The sequence below is a fragment of the Taeniopygia guttata genome, chromosome 8, assembly GCF_048771995.1.
Source record: "Taeniopygia guttata chromosome 8, bTaeGut7.mat, whole genome shotgun sequence".
NCBI lineage: Eukaryota > Metazoa > Chordata > Aves > Passeriformes > Estrildidae > Taeniopygia > Taeniopygia guttata.
The window spans coordinates 11,482,433-11,506,704 of record NC_133033.1 but is presented as its reverse complement, the minus strand read 5'-3'; the positions used below and the strand labels follow the sequence as shown (position 1 = coordinate 11,506,704).

General features: G+C 38.3%; 1 protein-coding gene across 1 annotated transcript in view; it reads left to right on the top strand.

The window, feature by feature from the left end:
• PIGK (phosphatidylinositol glycan anchor biosynthesis class K) overlaps positions 1-23,312 on the top strand; it is a 62,214-nt gene extending 38,902 nt beyond the window's left edge. The window contains exons 10-11 of the mRNA XM_002190172.7: positions 1,454-1,529; positions 22,716-23,312. Of these exons, the coding sequence (XP_002190208.3) occupies positions 1,454-1,529; positions 22,716-22,832 (193 nt within the window). The 3' untranslated portion in view covers positions 22,833-23,312. The remainder of the gene's footprint in view (positions 1-1,453; positions 1,530-22,715) is intronic.
• The last annotated feature ends 960 nt before the right edge of the window (positions 23,313-24,272 follow it).

The window sequence follows — 24,272 nt, the reverse complement described above, 5'->3', positions numbered from 1 at the left end:
CAACAGCAGTGTATTTCTTGTTAAAAGCAGAAATTCATCCTTGTCATAGAAATCCAAAAACTCTAAAAACCATATCAGTAAATGAACTCTATCTGTAGACCAGCTTCAGCAGTTCAGAGCCTGCTTATTTAATTTCTGTTAAAAACATTAAATGGTTCTAGGCAGGCTGTCACTATGATATTTAAAATATTGCTGTGTTTGTTTTGTTCTCCACTTTTACATGTCTTTTACAGTAAGGTTTTCATACTCTGTTCATTACAAATTTCTGGATATTCAGACTCTTATTTGAGCTTAAAGTCTTTCAAACCACAGCACAGGTTCAATACTGGAAAAGGGAAGAGATGTGCACTTTCTCCTCTCCTTTTCCACAGCTTGTTGACCTCCAGTGCAGATACTAAGCCTGGAGATTCTGACTCTTACCTGGGAGCTTGTCTGCAGGTCAGTTAACCCAGCAGGTATGCATCCTTTTTGATTAGAATAGGTATAAGGTTTGAGCCTGAAAAATAATGTCTTGGCCACAGTTTTTGTCCGAAAATAATTCTACATCAGCTTTAGAGAAGGGCCTTGTTTTTGTCAGGTTCTTTTATTTTCCTGTCACTTCTTGTTATAGTGCTCAAATTCCTACATTCAGAACTCTTCAGAAAAATAGAGGAATGGCTGATGAAAAACTTGAGTGATACTTTGAAAATGTAGCACATGCTGTGCAGTTCCAGTAGATGAAAGCAGCATGGTTGAAGGATTTAAAACATGCTTTCATATTAATCTACTATCACGTAAATATTCTAAGACTGCTTATGGATTCCAAGTTTTCAGCTGCAGCCACAGTTTATTCAAAGTTTAAAGGGTTATGATGTATATTATTTGTGAAGTATTCACTCTATTTTTTTTTTTACACTAGATTTTTGGCTTTTTGGTAACCAGGACTACACACTGCTGTGCTGGCAAATGCATGAATATTTGTGCTGTTGAACTTCTACCACATCTAAACATGGCTGTGCACTTGCAGCAAAAAAATGAGAAATGTGAATAATCCCTCCCGCCTTTAGAGATGGTCATATTTGAATTATGTTGGCAGGATTGAGTGAAGAAGCTTGTATTGTTAACAGTGCTGAAATGGCTCTGTAAATGCATAGGACTTTCCTTCCATGGCAATTTCAATCCAGCTTGCACCAGTCCTTGTTCACCTAAAACAAAATTTAAAGGTTTTCTTAGGTTTGTGCTGCTAAATTTGTGCTTTATGTCAGGGGAAAAATGCACAATATTATGAACAAATCTGTTGACTATAAATTTGTTCTTTCACTCTACTTTATAAGAAATACATTCCATTACTGTCATAAAATACACTTTTTCTTCATCCTTAAGCAAAGCAGTATCCTGAAGCACTTAATTTAATTCATTGAATTTGGTAAACATTGTACTAACTTTGACTAACATCATCTTATTTTCTTCCTAGGTTTCCAGAGGAGGAGTTGGCAACAGAGCCACTAAAATATGCTGAACAACTTCCTGTAGCTCAGATTATACACCAGGTAAGTATTTTTATTTTGAAAATTCCTTTGAAAATAAAGAACATCTGTAGTACTTAAACTGCTTTTCTAGGTCACACAGAATTAATGTCCTTGTGCTGAAAGTATGTATAAGCAAGATACTCTTGTTCAGATGACAACTATTAAATTATAAAAGTCTCATTCTGAATATGGCAACGAAAAGATGCTTGCTGTACAACATGGTTAACACTTCAGAGCTACTTGTTAAAATTGTTGTGTGTCTGCTGATAGAAAAGAAAAAAAATCCATTAATTTCTCTGAATTTGCATATTGACCTAAATCATATTCCCCTTCCTGAAAAAGCAGCCAAAGTATGAAGTCATTATTGTGGAATAATTGTCATGATGAGTTGAGCAGGGAAAACAATCTCTCCTCCTAATACAATTCTGAATTAGCACCATTTTTATTTCTAACTATAGCAGTGTCATCATACTTTCTGCTTTGAGCAGGACTTTTTTTGTTTGCTTTTTGTTTTGCACAATTTAAAAAAAAGTTTCTATTTTTACTAGAAAAAAATAGATTGTGCCTTCTAACTTTGTCTTTATCTAAATGCAATACTCTGCTATTGATTTAAGTAAATAAATGAGGGATGATGTGGATGTAGAAGCTGGACCTAAAGTTTTTTATTGTAACATGTCTCCCCCAATTCACGGCAAGGAGGAAGAGATCTTTCTGTGCAGAAGATTTTATATTCTCTTCTTGCTCTTTCCTCTGAGTTCAAGGCCTGGTTTTCAATCCATCCTGCTGGGTAGATCAGGTACCCAGTCTGCATTCATGTGTCTCCCCGTTCTTTGCTGTCAGCCACAGAGGGCTCTGCCTGTTGTGTGGAAAAGTTTATGGCCAAATAGAGTGCACATCAATAGATGTGAGTCCTGCTTCAGGGATAAGTAACTACAGTTTTCTTAAGTCAGGACTAAACAGGTCACATTACTGTTTTCCTAATGGTATCTTGGTCGTATGGAATCTTCCAGGTAATCAAGTATGCTCTGAAAAATTGACCTGAAATCTGGGGAAGATAATGACAGTTCATGTTGGGAGACAAAATGGTGCAGTCCATTCACTGCCTTGAGATAAGGAAAACTTCCAGACTGAAAACTAGGACATGGTACTGGTCAGAGTAGCGCTAAGCCAGATAGGCAATGTTAGATAAAGCTGTGGTTTCAGACTCAGCTGTTTTTAAACACTTCAAGATCAACAGGAGCAAATAAAAGTCCACTAGGACCCTTAATAGAATTTTGTAAACAACTTCATGTGTATTAATTATTATCGTAGATCTTCCCAAATACCTTTGTCAATAAGTGTTCTAAAGCATTGAGTCTCATGCTGCAGGCAGTGCTCGTTTTACCTTAAAGGAAACATAAGCTTTATTTTAAAACCTTAAAGTGTACAAGCCTTTCCTGCAAGTTGTAAACACAAGGGATTTAAAAACTTTTGGCTGAAATCTGCACCTTCGGGAAGAATTTCTGATGTGTTCAGAACATGGAAGATTGGAAATCAGAACCAGTTTGTATGTCAGGAACTCCCTGGTGTTGTCAGAGCTTCAAATGACCCAACAGCCTGCAAATGTCACATTTAAAATTCTGTCTTCATGCCTGACTCTCAGCATAAATGAATTAAACAGCAGAGCAGGCAGCCAGTCAATATGTTCTTAACAGTGAGAGTGAGCAATGAAACAGTTTGGGGGTTGTTTGGAATCAGTAAATAGAAAGTGCATGGAATGGCTCACCTAGAGGAAAATCTCAAATAGGAAACAGAATTAACCTTTAAAATAGTCAAGCAGACCAAATGTCATAGCAATATTTTTACAGCATTAGGTGGATAATAACCACAGAGTGTTCATTTGGCCACTGTGTGTTACAGTGCAATAGAATATTGTGCTGTGGAAAGGCAGAAAGCTGAGTTTATGTGCTGTTTGCTGAACTTGCCAGTAGGAGAGAGCTGGGGTCTGCACATGGCAGCAGAACAGACCCAACAGAACTGCAAATGTCTTGGATGCAGAGAAGGCAATAAAAGGACCATTGTTTAGCAGGGAGTTTGGCACCATGCCCTGGCTGAGCCTGCCACCAGCTGAGCATCACTGCACCAGCATTGTGCTGAATTAGCTCTGCAGAGAACCCCCTGTACCCTTCTGAGAGACCTGGCACAACTGGGACAAGATGTGCAGAGGCCTTGTTTTATGAAAAAGGATTTTTTTCTCTCTAAGAAAAAAGAAGGGAATTATAAGGAACTAAAAAGTGACGAGAGTAAAACCAGTGAATAGTATTTGAGATGTTATGATGCTGTATCCAAATGGATATATACATACTCTAGACATACATAACAGCATCAGTGCTGTGTACTTATAGCATAAATATACATTAGAATTTCACAGTGGTGGACAGGCATCCTAAATTAATATAATGTATAAAGTACATTTTAATTACACTTTTTAGCTGACATAGCCACTAGTACTATCCAGCTTTAAAATTGGATAAATTATTCTCCTGAACACTACTAAAATACTCCTTGTGCTTTTAAATGAAATAAAAAGCCTCTAGTGCTTGGTAAAGGACTGCAGTCATTAATATAAACTTGTAAAAGTTGAACTTTCGGAGTAATGCCCACATGAGACAGCCTTTTTAATGAGATTCTCTCTGTACAGCCATGCATACAATGCTGCTATTTACAGTAAGTTTATGCTACTTAAAATAAGGCAAAAAAAAAACCAAACCCAAACCAAAACCCAAACCAGAAAGAGAAGAAAAAGGAGGGATTACTTTAATTCTTCACTTGTCTTTAGTCAGAACAGGTCTGGTGGAAGAACAGGGCAAACTGCATTTGAGAAGATTGTTTCCATTTATCATAAATGGTATTCATTGCTGGCCTTGTCGTTCAGCAAGTCATTTTAATAAAAGTACCTTACTTCAGTGCCAGTGCTTGTGCTTGGAATGTCATTGTGTGTTAACATATTTGGCCTAATCAGGATTTAGGATATTGAAAAGACCTAAATTGTTATAGGTGTCTTACTGATGGAAGAATGTTTTATCGATGGAAGGCACATTTCAGCAGATAAACACCAGATCTCCTGATGGTGTTATAATTGAAAACAAAATGAAACAGCAAATTCAGACCAGGATCAACTTGCATACTTATTTTAGTCCATTTCAAACCATTAAGCAGATAAATGAACATGCTGTTAAACCAGGATGGTATATCAGGAAAGCGACTTGCAGCCTGTAGTGGAAATTGCACAATTTACTTGCAATCTGACATGGTTTATAGTTGAAGATTTACTTAAAAATAAGGAGCTCCTTAGGTATGTTTTCATGGGGGGAATGTTACATGTAATATCCGATTAAATTAGCTTGAGGTTCGTTTTGGGGATAAAAGTTGGTTTGGTTTGTGGGAGTTTTCCCCTGTGCTTTTCTGTTTCTGGAAAATGCCTTCAGGAGTTTCAGGAGCCGGCTGGAGCTGTGTGACCCATGGAGGAGCGGCTCTGCTCAGGGGGTGCTGAGCACCGGGAGCTCGGCTCCCTCCAGCCCCAGGGAGCTGTATGAGGGTGCTGGCTGCAGCCACCATGGGGGAATTAAACAGGAAATCCATGAAGGATGGTGGGTCTGATCTCCAGAGTTAAAAATTCACAGACTGGTGGCCATCGAAGGACCCTGCAGGGTTGCAGTTCTGCAGTAATTCTTGCAGGAAGGCCTTTGTTTCCATCATTTCTGTGCTTCTGTGACAAGTTTGCAGCTGTGACCCACCCCACCCTTCCCCCAGATAAAATCCTTTTGCTTTGAACATCAATTTTTTGTTCATTCTCAGGGCCTCATTCTCATGTTGTAGAGGGCTGTTAGTTTATTGCATTTGTTGATGTTATTCTGGTTTCATGCTGATTTAATTGACAGAGGTTTTCTTTAGCAGCATTTGCCAGAAATTGTTGAAACAGTATTAAGAAAATAGAGCACACTATGTTGTATAGATTTTTTTGGAAGTATCTTTTTATTATCTATAACACAACAATTTTAGCTCTCAGACTTAAAATATTTTCACAAACATTAAAGTGGTTTTATGTGGCTTACAATCTGTGTGAAATGTTCAATATGAAAAGTAACCCATCATATGGGGATACAGTCTTGAAAACATAACTTTAAAATTCAGTGATCACACCATCACCTTGCCCATTGCCTTGTAGCTGCCCTTTGGTAGTTTATACAGTTCAGTATAAACCCTCACTCCCAGTCTGCTTCTGTCCTGATGGTGAAGTCTTTGTTCTTATAAATGTTTTATAAAGCCATTAGTATTCAGAACTTTGGTTAAATATGCAAGGTGTTTAATAGCACAACAGTAACCCAGATTTTTATTTTTATTTTTGATGCAGACAGTAGGTTTTGTTTATGAATATTAATTTGTTGGAAAATTTAAAGTACTTTTATAAGTGATACTTGCATTTTACTGTGTCTTTACAGGCCAAGAGGTTCAAAACCAACTTGTAATACTTAGATGTCTCAGGTTTGATGTGCAAAGTTTTAGACACAGCTATTTATACATTCTTTGAAAATACATTCATGTAGCTGTGTTTAAAAATAATTTTGAAGCATAGCTTGCATTTTAGAACTCTGGTCATGGTATTCAGCTGGATGATGTCAGAGATAAAATACAGCCTTTCACCAAAAGGTCCAGGTTCTGCTGCACCTGCTAGCACAAACACAGGTCTGCTCAGGCAGGGATGCTTTTCTTTGTCAAATATGGTGGGATGATTGAAAATTTGTCAGGATGATTGAAAATTGAATTTTTCAAACCAAATATTAAAAAGTACACTGACTTCAGAGTCCAGTTTTATTTTAAAATACATCACTTGGCTTCCCACCAAAAAGCCTTGTGACATGTCAGCCTGCCCTAGGACACCTGCCTGGTCAGGGTCTGTCACTGCAGTGCTGAAGACAAGCGTTGTCCCCTTACCATGGCCACTTCTTGTGGCATTTTGGAGTGTCTGGAGAACAGCAGCCTGTCCTGCCAGTGCTCTCATCTGTCAGGTTCAGAGTGCAGGTGAGAAAAGCTGTTTCTGATGCATATCATGGAAATATGTTGACAAAAAGCTCTTCCTTACCAGTTCATCTGAAGTGGTTTTTGGGGCCCAGGTATTCTGTGCAGAGCTAAACCCAGATGTGCTGTACCCCTTCTGCTGAACCAGCCTTTCTTCATCTGGGGCACTTGGCATGTACTGGAGTTAGAAATCATGTGTCTGCTATGTTTAGGTTTTTTCTATTTCTTTTCTGTATTAAACATATGTTTGTGAATTGTTTAACCTAGAGGTGATTTAGCTACATTTTATAACTATAATGGAAGTGGTCTCAAGTGGAATCATGACTGAATGTCATCCAGCACGTAAGAACTTGCTTTCTCCCTAAATTGTAAACAGTATATAGACTTAATTTCTCTTACTGCTAAGTTAGATATTATTTAAATCTTTTGAGCTTTCTTTAAATTGAATGCTACCTAGGAGAAAACTTGGTGCTCAAAAGGACCAAAAGAAAAAGAGCTATTGCTGCACACTTTTGCCAACCAAACCAAACATGTCATAGAGCAGCAGAGGTATTTCTGCCAATGCCTTGTGCTACTTGGTGCATATAGGTGCTTTGAAGTTCACTCCTTAAGATTATTTCTAAGTTTGATTCAAAAAGTTGAGTATCAGAATCTTGCTATGTGTATGAGTCGTGTAATGTATTAAGAATGGCAGGGTCACCTGTTTCTCTGCAAGAAATCACCAAACACAATCTTGACTTGGTTATAGATGGTACAGATCTTTTACTGGCAAACCATTAAACCAGAGATTTTTCAGGCTTTTTTTCATCTAGTGAACTGCAGAGACAGGAATGGCACTCACATGTAATCCAGTAGTCAACACAAACAGTAAGGTTGTCTCCTTTTCTTCTTCAGAAATTTCATAGCTCATTAGCCACATGAAACTTCATAATATTCCTGAAATACAGCATATCTGAGTGCAGCATAAAATATTTTTATAAAATAGTATGTGTCAAACCATGACAAATAGAGACAAACGTAATTTTTAAAATTTGCTGTTCTTTTTCTCATCAGTTTTTTCCAATCACAGAATGCCATGATTAGTTAGCATAAATTACTGATCATGTGTTTTTACTGACAAGGCATTGCTGCTTCTGTTTTGTTATGTTTTTCATCTGGCCATGATCTTTCCTCTTGGAAGCAGAGATGTAGTAAAACAGTCTCTTCTCTTCCATCTTCCCATTAAAGGACTCTTGTGGGTAATCACTCTCTGCCTATCCAGGACCATTATTTTACTGTTTCTCAACCACAGGGGAAGTTTTGCTGGTTTATTTCTTTGTTGTTGAAATATTACATGGAATCTTTTCTTAGTCTTCAAGACAGAATAAAAATAAGTATCTTAGATTTATTTTTCTTTCAAATGCTGCCCCCAAATCTTAAAAATTGAGCAGCAGTTATGGGGACCTTCGTTTCTGTAGCTCTGGAATGCCAGAGTATTAATGCATAGGGAGCACTTCCTTTGCCTGTACACAGCCCTGCTCAGAAGAGCCTGAAAAGAACCATGGGTGCTTTTTGTTGCTGACCAAGCATTACGGAGGAACTGAATATAGTATTAGGTTATTCCAATTATAGCTGAATACAATGGATTGAATAACTAAATGCATTGGAAGGTATCTTGCATGAGGATCCTGAACAGTCAGCTGTGTGGTTCTTGTTTTTCTAGTTTCATACTAGGAATACCACGTTGAACATTTTCTGTAGGCCAAGAGTGGGAAATTTTACCTGTTTCAGCATCCCAGAGACATTTGAGATTGTGTTTGGTAGCTTCTTCTTGCCAGAACTGTTGCATGCATGCTCCATCTATTCTTTCCTGTTTATGCATTAAAGCATGCAGCTTTACGCCCTTCCTCGCATTTTTAAAAAATGAAACCAAAGTTTATTTTAACGAATGACCTGCTTTTCCTCTTACACACGGTTAAGAACAGTTCATTGAGCACTTATCAGTATGTTCTGTTTGAGGTGCATTATGAGCTCTGGGCATCAGTAGAATCCAGTCTCTGCTGTCACATCTTGGAATGTGACTTTATCCCCTCTTCACAGAAATGCCTCCCAGCAAGGTGACAGTAACCCCCAGCCTGTGCTCTCCCTCAAAACCAGTCTCCTCCTCAGGGAGATGCAGTAGCAGGCGTGGATGCAACTGATGGAGTGTTTTCAAAATGACTGGTTTAGGCTTTTAGGCTGTCCAGATCCTGCAGTTTGGACAAAGAAGTTTTAACTCTGAACTGTCAGTTTTCGGAGGTCATGTTTCTTTCCTCTTTCCCAGCCTGTGAAACCCTGACATGTACAGATTGGCATTTTATCTCCGTTCTTCTTTGGCACAGGATGGGAGATCAGTTTGACAGACAGCTTGAAGCAATTTAAGGGGCTGCCCCTCAAGTGGCCACACTTCACTCTCACCAGTCCTGGTAGAGTCTTGCGCTCATTAAGCACAGCAATGGTCCAAAGTACTGCTTGAAAAAAAAAGACATTTTTCATCCTGTCTGGGTATGTGACTACAGAATTTCTAAAGCCATAAGTAGTATAAGCTAAAACTGATAAAGTGTACTTTTATTCCTGAAAGTTTTTGTTTATATTTCTCATGAGCAGATGAGAGTAAAAATAGCTGTTACTGTGGAAAGTTAAAGTGGAAATAAATTTAAGGTTTTTGTGCATATCGTGGGAGTGCTCAGTTTGCCCTTGAGAATACTGCTAATATGAGGCTTTATATGTGACTGTAGCCTCATCCATTTTGTGGATTATGAGACATCAGTTTCATACCCACCAGCATATAGAATTGTCAGATGTACTATTAAAAAATATATGAAAAGATACCCTGGCTCTATAGTAGCTATAATAGAGGTGCTGCACTGGATTTGCAGCATCTTTAAGAGGTAATTCCTGTAACAGTTTCTTTTTAATAAGCACTATTTAAGATGTAAAATGAAGGAAGATGTTCAGGAAATGACTGTAACATGAGAGGCTTTATAGAATGCTGCAGATCTCTGGGGTTTACTCATCTGAACTTCAAATAACTGGATTTCAAGGGTCGGTAGTAACGGTATGGCCATGGACTCAAAAATTATTATATTCCTTATATTCAAGAAATTGATTTGCTTCTTTTCAGCTGAAGCAGCCATGTGTTTGAAGATCCTGTGTGCACAAACCTTTCAATATGCACTATTGATGTTTCTGTGTCTTTGTTTTGGCATGGGACTGATTGTGCCATGATCCCTTTTGTTGTTCTACACGACCTGCTCACAACTGTGATTTCAAGGGATGGTTACTGTTTCTGTTGTGCTTTATCTGTGCTCAGAGCTTTACAGAAACAGACAGTTCAAAAATGCTTACAGCTTGAAGTAAACTACACATAGCAGGTTGGCAAAAAGCAAACCAAGGTTAACAGTGAGAGATTCTGATTTGCAGACTAGGGCTGTAAAGGACCATTATGTTAATCTCTTCTGACTTTCTGCACAAAGCACACAGATACTTTATATTCTCCCTTTTTTGTGGCTGTATTGACATCAGGAAGGATAAGTAGAAAAAGGATTTGAGCAGAGGCTGAGAGAGGTTTATTCAAAACATTGTAATTACGGGGGGAGTAAAATAGAGGAGAATTAGGGCATGTAAGAACATATTTGTGATCACAGCAAATATTCACAGTACTGCAGATGGTACTGAAGAACTCACATGTACAGGTCCCTCAGTTATTGACATCATGTGAACTGTTGCAACCTGCTATAGGTAAATCATCAATAGCTGTCTCACTCTGTTTGGGGCAGATGATATTAGAGCTGCTGCTGTCACTGCAAATGTAAGGAGGCTATTTCTAAGTGAGTTCTGTGCTTTGAGACTCTTTGCTCTCCTTTGTGGTCATAATAAGCCTGGCTAAATGTTAGCTTTTTTCCTAAAATTATCTCTTCAGCCATTTTCACTCTCAACATTCCAGTCCTCTCTTAAGTATATAATTCACTTTTTCCATCATTCCTTGGTTCCATGATATTTTATATGATATATTGGTCTGCATTCATTCACATTTGTTATTTATAAGTCAAAGTTCTTAGATATTCTGAGTCTTTTTGGATTTGTCTGCACTGGGTCCCATTTACTTGCTGTTCCTTCAAATATTGGAAAAGTGAATGCTGTTTAGGGCAGTGAGGTGAGTTGTCTCCAGTGGGGATAACTGAATAGGTTTTTCAGTACATAATGGTATGCAAATAATATACCTCTGCCTCTCATGGGAATAGACTAAAGATCTGCACAAGCTGTCTGTGACCTTAATAGGTTTGTAGGCATCAGAATAGACCCCTGACTTTTGCTGAAGCAAAGTATGTGATGTACAAATACTTCAGGTGTGTTCCAGGGCTAAGCAGTGCTGCAGAATAACAGCTTAGTGTGTGTGGCAGTGTATCCCAGCAATACAATACAGCTGATGCACAAGCAGTAACAAAAGCAGTAGGTTTTATTAGCAGTGACCATTAATAAAACAGATGATGCTTAAAACATGCTAATTCATTATGTTGCAAGAGGGTCTTCATGTACATTACAAGGTGAGGCTGCAAAACAGTGAGAGGTAAGCTGCTCCATTTGCCTGTTTTTACGTTTATGATGCTTTATATGCAAAAGTACCTTTTAAAATTTTTTCTTCTTTTTAATGTATTTTATTACAGGTTCTAGAGCAATTCAGGAAACAGATGCTGCATTTAAAAAAGCTTTGATTTAGTGAGGCTTTCTGTGCAAGAGAATGCATCCTTCCTAAAACTTCATTTTACTTAAATTAACTTGTATTTCCACTGAGGATGGCTTATATTAAGCACAAAGGGAGGCTTAGCAGTTTAGACTTCCATCAAATAAACTGCATAACTAAAAAGAGAAGATGCCAAGCCTCACATACTTGTACTTGAAAGAATTGTGTTCTCTCTCGTGGGAACTCGAGATTAGAGAAATTATAAAGGCTTTGCATAAAAACAGGGAGTTAGAATTAATTTTTGCTTAAGCGGGGAAGTGTCAAAAGCCTATTATGGTAATTTTTCAATTTTGTCTTAACTGTTCACACATTTTAAAATAGTTGTACAACTGAGTGGAGGCATAATTGATGTGTTGTGGTTTCTTTTTCCTTTCCTTGGGCCATCATAAAACACATTTTAGGTGCACTTAGGCATGGAAGGAGTAGGTGTGCTAATTAAGTAGATGAAAATTTTCATATCATAGTGAGAAAATTTACCTAATGGATTGGAATAGTACTCTAAGAATGGTTCCCCTATTCTTAATTACATCCAAGTACAAGATATCAATATTACATGAAGACAATTAAGCCACAGAAACCTTAGTGAGAAGGCATAATTCCTAGCAGTAGAATTGCAGGGTTGTAGAGACTATAATGTTTATTACTATTATTGTTATTATTGTGAACAGTAGCAGTATAAGTCTACATTTAAAAGAAATTACTTTATTAATTGTCTTTTAATGTATAGTAAAAGCTGAAGATATTGTGGAATGAAGAACTACTGCTACATTTATTGTTTTAATCTTTCTTAAATTAAAAATATATAAATCTTGTCTATATCAGAACAACCAATAAACTGCTATGGTGTAGTAATTCAAAATTTGTGGTTGACCTAGAATAAATTTTAGGACTTCTCTTAGTAACAGAAGACTGATTTATCAAATCCTTTTAATGGTAAATTCAATCTCTTTTTCTTTTGTTAAATACAGTATTAACAGCAGGAATATTGTTCCAGAGTTACTTCCATTTTGGTGATCAGCTTTGCCGTTCCATAGGAGGAGGCTTTGGTGGACCAGGCTTTGCATTTGGAATGAGATTTACTGGCAAATGTAAAGTAAGCATTGCTCCATACTGGTCATTGGTTAGTAGGACATTGGTTTTTATATGCAGAGAAAGGGCCCCTTTCCAAGCTTGCAGCTGATTTTTCTGCAGAAGCCTGTTCGGGCTATGAAAATGCTGCTTTTGGCATCCCCAAATTACACCAAACTTTTTTGGCCAGATTTTTTTCTGGGTTTGTCTGCAATAGAAACTGGTGGAAGGACAGAGATTTGCTGTATTGCAGGGGTGAGGCACATTCTGCTTCAGCACTTTCCTGGTGCTGCTAAATGCTTCTGTCAAAACAAAACTTCCAGTGTCCCTTCACATGAACCTTCAGGGGTCTGGTTGTTCCTTGGCCCTTTTTTTCCCCAAAGCTGTGTTTGGGAATTACCTGACTAAAAGCCCAGTGCTGGTCATGCAGTTTTGGTGAGATGAGGCTGGAGTCACTGTGGCTGTTAACTGAGATCTCTGTTTTCTGGTGGGTTGTATTTGTGTCCCTGGAATAATAATGGCAGGAATAACAGCCGAGTGTGAGCAGGGATGTGTGCTGAGTGGAGGAAAGGAGAGGATGCTGTAAGATCTTTAGGCAAAGGGGAATATATTTAGTCTTTATACTTTATGTAGGTATGTAGAATTTATTATTATTGTATTGCTTGATGTTGCAATAATGTAGTATTGGTGTGTGTATGAGCACGTGTAATTTGAGTGTAAGACTCAATTTTTGACCCAGTTTGTGTTACCTGTCAGTAAATATATGCTGGATTGGGACCTTCCTGTACCAAACACATTACTGAAGTATTTTATAGTACATTCTCCAAGATGCAAGATTTAATTCCATTTTCTGGTGTCTGTTCAGTGTTGTGTAACATTTTAATTTCTCACATAACCTTGTACAGTGCTTATTAATCATTACTTTTTTATTGTTTACACATGAAAGCTTCCCTGAAAGACAGTATTTATTTAAATGGTATTCCAGTGAGTAGTAAAATTAGCAGTAGGAGTTTTGTTTGATTTTTTTCTTCTATCCACTGTATTTCTTCTGAGCTTATGCAGCATAAAAAGTAGGTGTTACCAATAAGCTCACATTGATAAGAAAAAATATAAATGTTATCCATCTTGATATATTTTGTGGTGCTGTGACAGCAAATATCTTTCTGAACACTTTTCCTCAGGGGAAGGCACTGTTAGCTCCAAATACATCCGCACATTTATCCCACTTAACCATGTAATCCTAGGTGTTATTGGTGATTTTTTTGTGTTAAGTTAATTATGTTTTGTTTACTCTTCAGTCGCATGCTGTGAGGAGCACAGAAATGTAACTCACCAGCTCTTGACAGGACTGATGAATGGCCACAGACAGAGATATTGGCAGGCTGCTCTCTAGTGCTCTGTCTAGAATTGTTTTCCTAAATAACTCAGAGGGTTGAAATTTGATGAAATCATTTCCATTTGAAGAATGAATGGAAGGGGTAAATGAATGAGGACTCTGGTAATGGAGCAGTTGTGTTTATGCTGTCGGACAGTCAAGACAGCATCCTGCATCGCGGTTCCTGTGCAAATTCTGTGCATGGGGCTGTGATTGAGCCCTGTGCAAGTGATTCCTTCTGTCATGGTGGGCGTTCCTGTGAATTAGCCAGTGATTTCCTTCTTTTCAGGAGTACTTAACATGAAAGCCCATCTACAAATGCACGGCTGACAAATGGGTGGTAAGTGGTGTTTAGAGGGGAGTGAATGACAGCCGGGCAATAGAGCAGTAACCTGTGGTTAGTGTAGATGGAGGCAGGAAAGGTGCAACTGGCTTGCCCCTAGATAAAACCATGTGTGGTTTCATCCCTTTTAAAGACACTTTTGGAAGCTGTTGATTCTGTACCTGTTACATGTGGTGATCTGGGAGGGTGTTGGGAGGGCGTGTCCTCAGCTTCACTCTTTCATTTTTCAGGAAGATGCTCTTTGTGAGCCCCACATAGTATTTGACTGATGAGCTGTGTCATGCAAATGTCACGTGGGAACAGTGATTATTTGTGATAGCATAAATCTGCTATTCTTTCTTAATGCCTACAAAAACTGTGCAGGAATAGTTCTGCTCTCTGGAGCTCCTTGTCCTTTGACATACCAAGTGTAGCAGAAATGGCTTCTTTGTGGAGGTGTAATTATGTGCAGCCACTAAATAAGTGCCTGTATAACTGCCGTGTCCATGTTTTATGATTTGTTTTCTGTAGCAGCTAGGGTACTCAAAAGTATTGGGTTGATATTTGAGAACAGATCTTTCTCCTTTTCCCGTAAGAGAATCCATACAGCATAAACTCGGGGTAAGAACACTTGTTTGGTGTATGAGTACAAAACTACTGAATACAGAATCACCTTTGAAAACTGGGTGGTGGTGGGGATCAGTCTATCACCAGCTGTTACTCAATGGTTTCATACTGAAATATTGCAGTAAAAGTACAGACTACTTGATCTTGCTCATATAACTGTGAAGGCATCTTTTGCCTCAGCCCTGCTTCTCCTTCCATTCATTTTGTCATGCCTGCCTCTTCAGTGTAATGCTGTTTCAAGTTGTGCAAGCTGGAGCTAGAAAATGTGGAGCTTTACTACATATGCATATAACGCAGCACAGAGCTTAAGGTAATGGAGAACATTTTAAATTATGGCTGTAGAGATTTGAGAAATGGTCATTAAAAACTATGTGTATAAGGATTTCAAATGTAGCTGTTGAAGTATTTGATTAGATCTTGTACTCAATGTGGCATACTCGATATGAGAACTAATGCAGTCTAACATCTGTTGCTAATACAGCCTGTCACCTGGCAGTAAATTAATAGATACTTATGGGATGTGCAGAAACAAAAGTGTGATTGGAACCATCACTACTACTTTGAAAGAAACATCATAATAATTTATTAACATCATGGTTTCTCTATATAAACAGAAAAAAAACTTTGATTGAATATGAATACTCAGAATGATACTTCATCATGGAAGTTCTAAGCATACAATTAATTTTATAAGATCAGGAGTAAAACCTTCCTTAGAAAGATTGATTTAAAAGCATTTGAGTGGACTCACCTTGTGGTTCAGAGAGATGCTAAGGGAAATCCAAGTCAGAGTTCCTAGGAGGAAGTAGGAGGGCTGTGCTCCTCAGAAAGGCTGGGCTGGATGAGGCTGGTACTTGGAATAATGATCCCAGATGAAACAGGTGGGAGCCCATGGTGGCCTTGGCTCTGTCTGACCCCACTGGCAGTGCAGTGTTGCATTTGTGTGAGCAGGAGCTGCACAGAACACAACTGAGATAATCTTTTCCCAGGGGAAGGTGAGCAGTGCATGCTCTTGGAAAAGCAGTGCTGTGCTGTGGCTACAGACCTCGTGTTAGAGATGGAAGTGAGGTGACAGGACACTCACTTGTTTCTTGGTGCAGACTGCCTGACTCCTTCCTCCTCGCAGCACAGCCAGCAGACTCTTCCCTCCTGCAGCCAGCCCACTCTTCATAGCAGCCATCCTTCTGGACCTTGCTGTGACCTGTTCAGGGCTGTTACCTTGCAACTCATCAGGGGCGAGGCTGCTTGCAATCCGTTCTCTACACTGTGAGAATAGCTTGGCCCTATTGACAGCACTGTATTTTTGTGAATACAAAATATTCTTGTCCCTCTAACAGCCTTCACCGCTTTTGTTCTCTGCTGTCTCTGTCTGCTTAACCCAGAGTTTCAATGGCAGTGGCTTGCTTTTATATCTGATGATTTTTGGAGGTTTCTCTCTGCTGAGGTCTGCCTCACCAGTGTGTGTTTTTGTCATTTTCTGACTCCCTCCATTGTAAGGACCTCCAGGGGTTTATCTTTCCATTTGTGGTGTGACACTGAGCACTGAATTCTTGCCTTTAGTCTTGTTTTTGCTAATAATCCTCCTCTTGTTTAAATTAACTAAATAGAAATGTATTTAAAAAGGAACATGCTTTTCTAAGTAGCGGTAACTGAGTTTTGAATACCAAGTCTACTTAATTAAGGTGCTCATCTGGTTTTTTTGCATGCTTCAGTTGGCATGAACCTTTCTGTTTGCAAATGTAATTCATATATTTGCTGTTGACTTAGGTGGCCTTTTGTGGAAAATCATGATCACAGGTTCATATATGGGTATGAATTTGATTAAAATATAAAAACCAATTTGCTTAGCATACCTTAAATAGAGGCAGTTGCAGGTTTTTTTTTTTTCCTAGATACAACCCAATCTGACTTTTCTTATCTCCTCTCTCTAAAGCATTTGTGAATTCCAGTCTGTAGCTCAGTGTCAGCAGAGCAGGTGAGAGCTCAGCCCCGTGCCAGGCTGTTGAGGACAGGTAGGAATGGTCTCTGTGTTCTTTCTGGGATAGCAAATCACACACCTGCGCTGGAGTCCCCTGGTGCAATCCTGTTGTGTTTGCCAGGTGGGCATCGCTCAGCTGAGCACTGACTGGTCTGGCAATTCAACTGCCCGAGCTCCCAGGTGCTGGCAAGGCTCACTTTGATTAGAAGTTGTATATTATGTATTGTATCACAGGTTGGAAGATTAGGGAGTAATTGTTGAACCACTAAAAGCACTTTACAGTGCTGTGAAATACTAAGAGATAAATCTGAAAGTAGGCAGTAATAAGTAGAAGCTCATTTTAAAAAGGCCCTTCTAGATTATGAATTTTAGAAGGAAATTAAAAAGTAAAACTATCATAACAGTATTGTTCCTATTACAATGATTATACAAAGTAAATGTTAAAATGCAGTTGTTGGTATTGATGTTAATTTAGTTTAGCTGTTGTTTTTTCCCGTACCCTTTGTGAGTTTTTGTGGTTGATGAATGAACTTCCTCAATTATTTTATTAATATTGGAGATATCAGTACTCATGGCACTGTGTTTAATAAATGTAAACCAGAAGATTAGACAAAATACTTTAAATTGTTTTGCAGATTAACAGGCACTATTCATACTGGAGTTCTCTTATGACTTTAATCTTGCTGTGGGCACAGAAAGGATTAAACTATTACTTGGTGGATGGAGTTATTTGATTTCCCCCACTCCCCTGTGAGGACCCCAAAATCCAAACTGTACCTGAAAAATTAGAAGTGCAGACTTCGACTGAAAGCTTTGAGGACGTACTTTATGCTGTGATTTGCTTGTGATACATATAAATTCATTCTGAAAAGAAACTTTGTTGTGTGCTTTATCATAAGAATTGAAAAGATTACCCAGTTTGAAATTCCAAATTGCAAGTAAACCTGAATTGTTGGAGTGCCTCTAGGATATACATAGTGTGCTCTGGGCACAGTGCACTCTGTAGCAGAATTTAGCTTTTCCAAGGAATTTCCTTCAGTTTGAGATGAGTTTTCTGAGGAGAAGCCAGTGGATTGTTCCAGTTTTGGATTTGAGGTTCACCTTAAATTTCAAAGACCTGTTTTGAGACATGGATCTTTTTTTCAGGTTTCTATACTGGTCTTTACAACAGAGCCTCACATAAAATTTGGTACCTTGAGGAATAAGAAAGAAACCCTTGGTATGCAGAGGAAGAAAAAGAAACATTAATTTAAATGGAAAATGACCAAGAAGAAACTCTGGAAATTCACCCCCGAAAATACATGAAATTCACCCCAGTGAGTGGAAGCACTGCACAGACAAGTGTGTTTCACTCTCCTGGCCCCCAGGACTAGGGGAGGTGGAGCAGCCCCAGAACCCTGGGATGTTTTATACCACATGTGCTGCAATAAATAGGCCAGAACTGGGTCTAGGACACTCAGTGCTGAAATGGCAGTGAGAATTAAGCAGGGATTAATTTGAAATCCAATAGCTGCCACTTTAATGGACTCCCTGGCACCCAGTGCTTCTGATATGTTATTTTTGTGCAGTTGCACAGGGATATTTTGCACCCCTGCTACAAGCACACACCATCTGCCTCAGGTTGGGGAGAACATCCCCTGCAACAAGAATGATGTGCACATTCATTTCTAAGCATTGCACCCTTTCTTAAAGCCCTCTTTGGAAAAAGGTACTGGAGGAGATTTAAAAATTTGTCTATCGCTATTTCATTTGGTAATTACTTAATTCCTGTCTGTTTGCTCGGCTTTCTGTGCTGCCCCTATGCAGATGTGGATTGTGAGTTTAACCCAAAGCTTACTGTACCAATATTTTTGGGCTTATTGAGAACATTAAGACAGAGTTCTGATGGAAGACTGTTGGATATTATAATCTGATAGTCTTTGGTGTAGAAAACACTTGAATTTATCCTTGTAGATAGGTTTTAGACAGTGTTGTCCATGTGAAATGTTAATATGTGATGTTTTGAATCTTATTTCTGTTGTGATGTAACATTTTTAAATCAAACCATTCTTCCTCTAATTAGCACTTCAGCTTTTTAATTTTTTTTTCATAAAGCTCATTTTAATTGGAGTAACATGTATTGCATGTTTTATGAAACACCTTCGTTGAAAGTCTTGGATACTTTCCATTCAGGTCCCTATAGACCCATCCAGTTTGAAAATACACTGTTTTATCCTCTCTTTAATTACAGGACTTGGAGCAACTCTCTGTTAACTGTTTTTAAGTTCCACAGTATAATGAGTCTACCAGAACTAGAGAGTGTACAGTAAAAAACTGTTCACAGGAGGAAGCTTGCTGTTGCTTAGCTACCTGTCTTTTTAATTTGGAAATTCCAGCAATTCCATAATGATTAGTCCTTAAGCTGCTAAATGTATTTGTTCATGGCAGATTGTGCCATTCTGAGCATGCATTTCACCTATGCATTACTGCTGTTATTGTAGGAATAACAAGGGTGTTTGGAATGCTGTGTGAACCACAATACCTAAATATGTCAGTTACAGAAGCACTTCCTACTGGTGGGTACAATGGAATTCAGAAAAACTTGAGCAAAAAGTTGCCTGTGCACCTCCAGAGTAGTCCCAAATATGAACAAGTTTTGTGTAATCTGTAGGTAGTGCAACCAGTCTGCAGTACACATTCTCACATCAAACATAATAGTGATTAGGTAATAAACTGCAGATCAAAATACTGTGACACTTAACATGGTTTTGGTCCATTTAGCATTTTCTTGCAAGTGAGAAAATGCCTGACTTGTAAAAATTGCCTGAATCTCACAGAAGTCTTCTGAAATAAGACTCTGAACTTGGCTATAGTCATAGGAGAACTACTGACTTTTTTTTTCCCAGAATATGTGAAAAAAATTACTTACATTAATGCTATCTGATCAATCCTAAGATTGATATAAGGAGATAGTTTATCTAGGCTCATGGCCACAGAACTGCTATAAGCATAGAAAGAATTCTGGCTTTTCTAAACCTTTTTCCAGTATGTGGATCTAAAAAGGATTTTCATTTGCTGTTAAAGTGAATTCTTTCTTACTATAATAGTTTTTCCCATTAGGAGAAATCTCTGTGACTCTTCCCCTTTTGCCTACACAAAAGAGCCACAGCAGCTTCTGCAGCAACACTCGTGTGTTTGTGGGAGGGCATCCATCCCATCCTGTACCCTACACCCCATATCCCACACCCCATATCCCACACCCCATACCCCATATCCCATACCCCACACCCCACACCCCATCCCTGGACACCCCGGGGTGGGGCTGCTTGGGTGGTGCCCGCCTAGGCAGAGTTTTGTTATTGAAGGTTTCTGTGTTGTATTTGTTAGGATTTTAGAAAGATGAACTTGTTAGTTTGACAACTAATTATATTTTTAATTTAGTGGTGAACTCTCTTGGGAATCTATGAGCAAGTTAATTTAAACGAAATTGGGTATTGCAGCTCTTGCAGGTATACTTTGTGGATTTAAATGTGAATCTGTGTAATCCCATTTTAGATATTCATAAGGTTTTGATGTCCTCATGGAAAATACTGGCCTATTTCAATATGATTTTGTGCTCAATTAACCTTTTAGAGATATTGAGTTACAGATATTCAACAGAGTTGAATATTTTTGCCCTTTTATTGTGGTGTAATATTTATGTGTATATTTCAGTTTCTGGGTGTGTAAATCTTTCTTATTAGGATAATTTATTTTTAAGATTACTGAGTATGTAGCTCTTGTACAGCCTCATATAATTTTTGTCATGCCTTCATGGTTTTAATCCTTTACATTTTAACATTGCATCCTCTGACTTTAAACTGACTATATATATATGTCCTTGATTTCCCAGTGCTGTGGCCTCTCTTCCCTTGCACAATTCCATGGGGACTTCAGTACAAGACATGACAAAATGTAAAACCATACTCATAGATCACCTTATAAATATTTATTAATATAAATTCTTTAAAGAAATTAAATTACGTGTTCTATACAAAATAGGAAAGAGAGGCTTTTAGTGTCACTGGCTGCAAATTGAAGTCATTTGTCTTGAAGGGTCAGGTGCCACTTTGTGGTAAGATACTTGTCTGAGATCCAAGAAGGGAAAGATTGATAGTACAAAGAGATTGATGGAACAGGCACTGCAATATGCATACGAAGTTACAGGTTAATTAGGAAGATTTAAACAAGAAAGTCCCTTTGTGTGGAGAAGTGTCATGTGCTGTTACTCTCAGCAGCGAGGTGTGCTGGCAGCCCTTTGAAGAGGCAGAGTTGGTTTTCAGCGCTGTTTGTGTGGAGATGTGCAGTTGTGAGTAGCAGCGAGGTGGCAGAGTAGCAGCAGCACACGCTGCAGCTGGCAGTGCTGCTCAGGGAGTTCAGCTGCTCTGCTCACAGCTTTGGTTTTGTTGTGGTTGATGTAAATTATAATGCTGGTTTTGTGATTCCTGTATCAGAGTAAAGTCATTAATATTTCAGACTGCCAAGTTCTTTGGGTGTCTCAGGTGATGTGACTGTTTGTTCTACTTTTTAATTGCAGGCACAACAGAAATTGCAACACTTACAGAAAAATCCTGAAGCTAAGAATGTGTGGTTTACAAAGTGGGACCTGAGCAATATCAACAAACATTGTTTTTGTGTTGATAGGAAAGTTGTTTTGAAAGAACAGACACTGCAAACTCTTCCTTCTTTCATTAAAGTTCAGCAGCCTCCCTGGTACATTTAGCAGAGGACAAGAAGCTTCTCTGTGTGGATTGATGCTGAAATTAAAACAGCAACATCTTTTGTAACAGTTATTCACTTGGCAGAAAGAGAATTTTAGATTTGACTTAAATGCAACAAAACCAAAATGGTCTGTGCCCCTTGTGTGTCATTCTGCACAAGGACAAAATGGTGCAAATCTTTCAGCAAGGCAGGAATAAAAATCTCAGCAAGCGCTTCAGTATTTATTATCGTAATAGTAAATCATCCCTATCTGCCTGGGAAGACTGTAAAACAGACCTGCTGAGGGCAAGAGCAGGCACAAGCCTGAGGGACTGTTATACTTCTAAACACTGTAATTCTGGTATTTTTGTCATGATAGTCTTTACTAAAATTTTGCATTCATATATTTAGCAAATATTGCTAAATATATGAATGCAAATATTGCATTCTTATTTTTAGCCCCGGAGACAGATCTTGGGGTACATGGCAGCTCTTGCCTTCTACAATCCATTTCTCTATTCTCTGACTGTGGAGTATCTGAATTTTTGGTTTAGTAAGGGAGGGAAGAAGACGGGCAGGTTTTACCTTGTCTAGTTGCTACGTGTGAGACAGAAAAGGCCTTCAATTGCAGTGTATGGCTTTTTACTGAAGATGAAAAATTTATTGAAGGGAGACAGAAGTTTGAATTGCAGAATATATTTATACATTAGGGAAAGGCAGTTAGACTCAAATGAGGCCTCTGGGAAATGTGATTGACACTAAAAACAGTCCTATTTTGTTTTATGATATTGCTGTAATGATGAGTCTTCACTTGTTATGTGGTCAGATACCTGTTTATTCACATAATTCTGAGTACAAAAGCAGCTGTAAAAAACAGGTGGTGGAAAAACAACACTCTCTTTTCTTTTTCACATTTTCACTTGTAGGAGCTGTTTCTCATACTTATAGAATTCTTCTCTTGTATTAACATGAGACCAAATACAAGAAAATCTGTCCAAACAAATGAGTTGGAACACTTCCCATGATAGCAATACACACAGGCAAAGTGGTGTCTCAGGCACAGTTCCAGTGGCCTTTTTGTGGTACTTACCCTCCCTGCTTGAGTGGCTACTCACCTCCCATTAGCCTCCCCATCACATCACAAAGATGCTTCTACTTCAGGAAGAAATACAATTTATTGGTATCTTGTTCTGCTGCAAGGATTATTATTTTTTGCACTTGATAAACACAGTGCACTGCTTATTGTGAGAACTAAGTACAATTTTTTTTCCTTTCTGTTTTTTCTTTTTATTTTCCAGAAACCAAAGCAAAAGGATTGGCACCCTCCTGGAGGATTTATTTTAGGACTCTGGGCATTGATCATCATGGTTTTCTTCAAAACATATGGAATCAAGCACATGAAGCATGTTTTCTGAACTGGAGCAAACAAGATACTTGCATTGGCTGCTACTTTGGGTTCATGGGTATCTCCTGTGTTCTCTGCATGGGGATTATGGTTGTGTTGAAACACTGTGTTGATATCTTGCTTCTAAAGGTTCTTTTGAAGCCATCTCTTCTGGAGAGATTCTAAAAAATGTTACTGTTATTTGTCTTGATTTAAGCATATTGTAATGCTTTTCTGAGCATTTTTTCTTTTTGGTTAAACTTGAAAAAGGGCAGGACTTAAACTCAGTAACAGAATTTCTGTGGTTGCTTCTGGATTGTAAATGGGCAAATTCTTTCCACCATACTTTGAGGTAAATCTTAGAAGAAGTCATCTCTTACTAAAGAACTGGACATTGTGGAGAACTTTATTTAAGATGTCATTCTGTCAACAAGAACTTAACCCACTTTGCAGACTTTGGCATGGCATATTGAAAGCTTTCTTCACAAAAATAAAAATACTCTGGAATATAGTGATTTCTTTTTTCTTATTATTTTTTTCTTCCCTGTTAAATAAACCCCTTAGATTAGTCCTTTCATCTTAGGCAGTTTTGAGTCTAGAATTCTATGAGTTAGTGAAAGTAAAATGAAAATTATGACCTTGCTGAATCTACTTAAAAAGAAGGCCAAAAAACTTGAAAGGACCTCACCATGTCCATTAGAAACCCTTCACAGGTGTTGTATTTTCACTGCATACAATATGAACTTGGATGCTTTCAGAATTTTCAGTGCACTGGATTTTGCACCAAAGAAAATCGACTCTGGCATCAGGATGAAGAACATTGTATTCTGTAGTTTCTGAGCCCTCAGAAAATGTGCTTTGTTGCCTGTGTTTTATACATTCTAGTTTGGCATATTAATTTGTTCTGCCTGGACATTTACTGATGAATGTATGCTAAAAGGGTTTTGTCTGTATAATAGAGTGATATTTGTGAAGAGAAGAGCAAATCTGTGCATGTGTAGAAACACATCAGTCAGTGAGGAGAAGCTTTTGCCCTGTGCTTTTGGAACGTGTTCTCTACCTTAAGCAAAATAAAGCTTACCTGATGCAGTCATGGTGTAAGTACTGTACACATATCTCTAAAGTTATTAGGAATTATCTATAATCACACATAATATCAGAGTCAGTATATTTTTCTTAGACTATGGTTCTGAGCATTTCCTATTGCACAGCACATACAAACCTGAGTGCATAAACATTTTTGTCCTTTTTTCTTCTCTTCCAGCTTGATTGTGGCATCCCAGTCTCAGGTGAGAGGAGTTGAATGTTCAGAGCTGGGAGGGCTGTGGAGAAGCCACTGAGGCTTCCAGAAGACAGAGAAAACAGCAGAGTAGTGCAGCTGGAGAGCTAAAGCCTTGGTTTTTATCTCCAAGGATTTTCTAGGCTAGGAGATGCTGAAGGTACAAAATTACCCATTATGGGAAGGTAAACA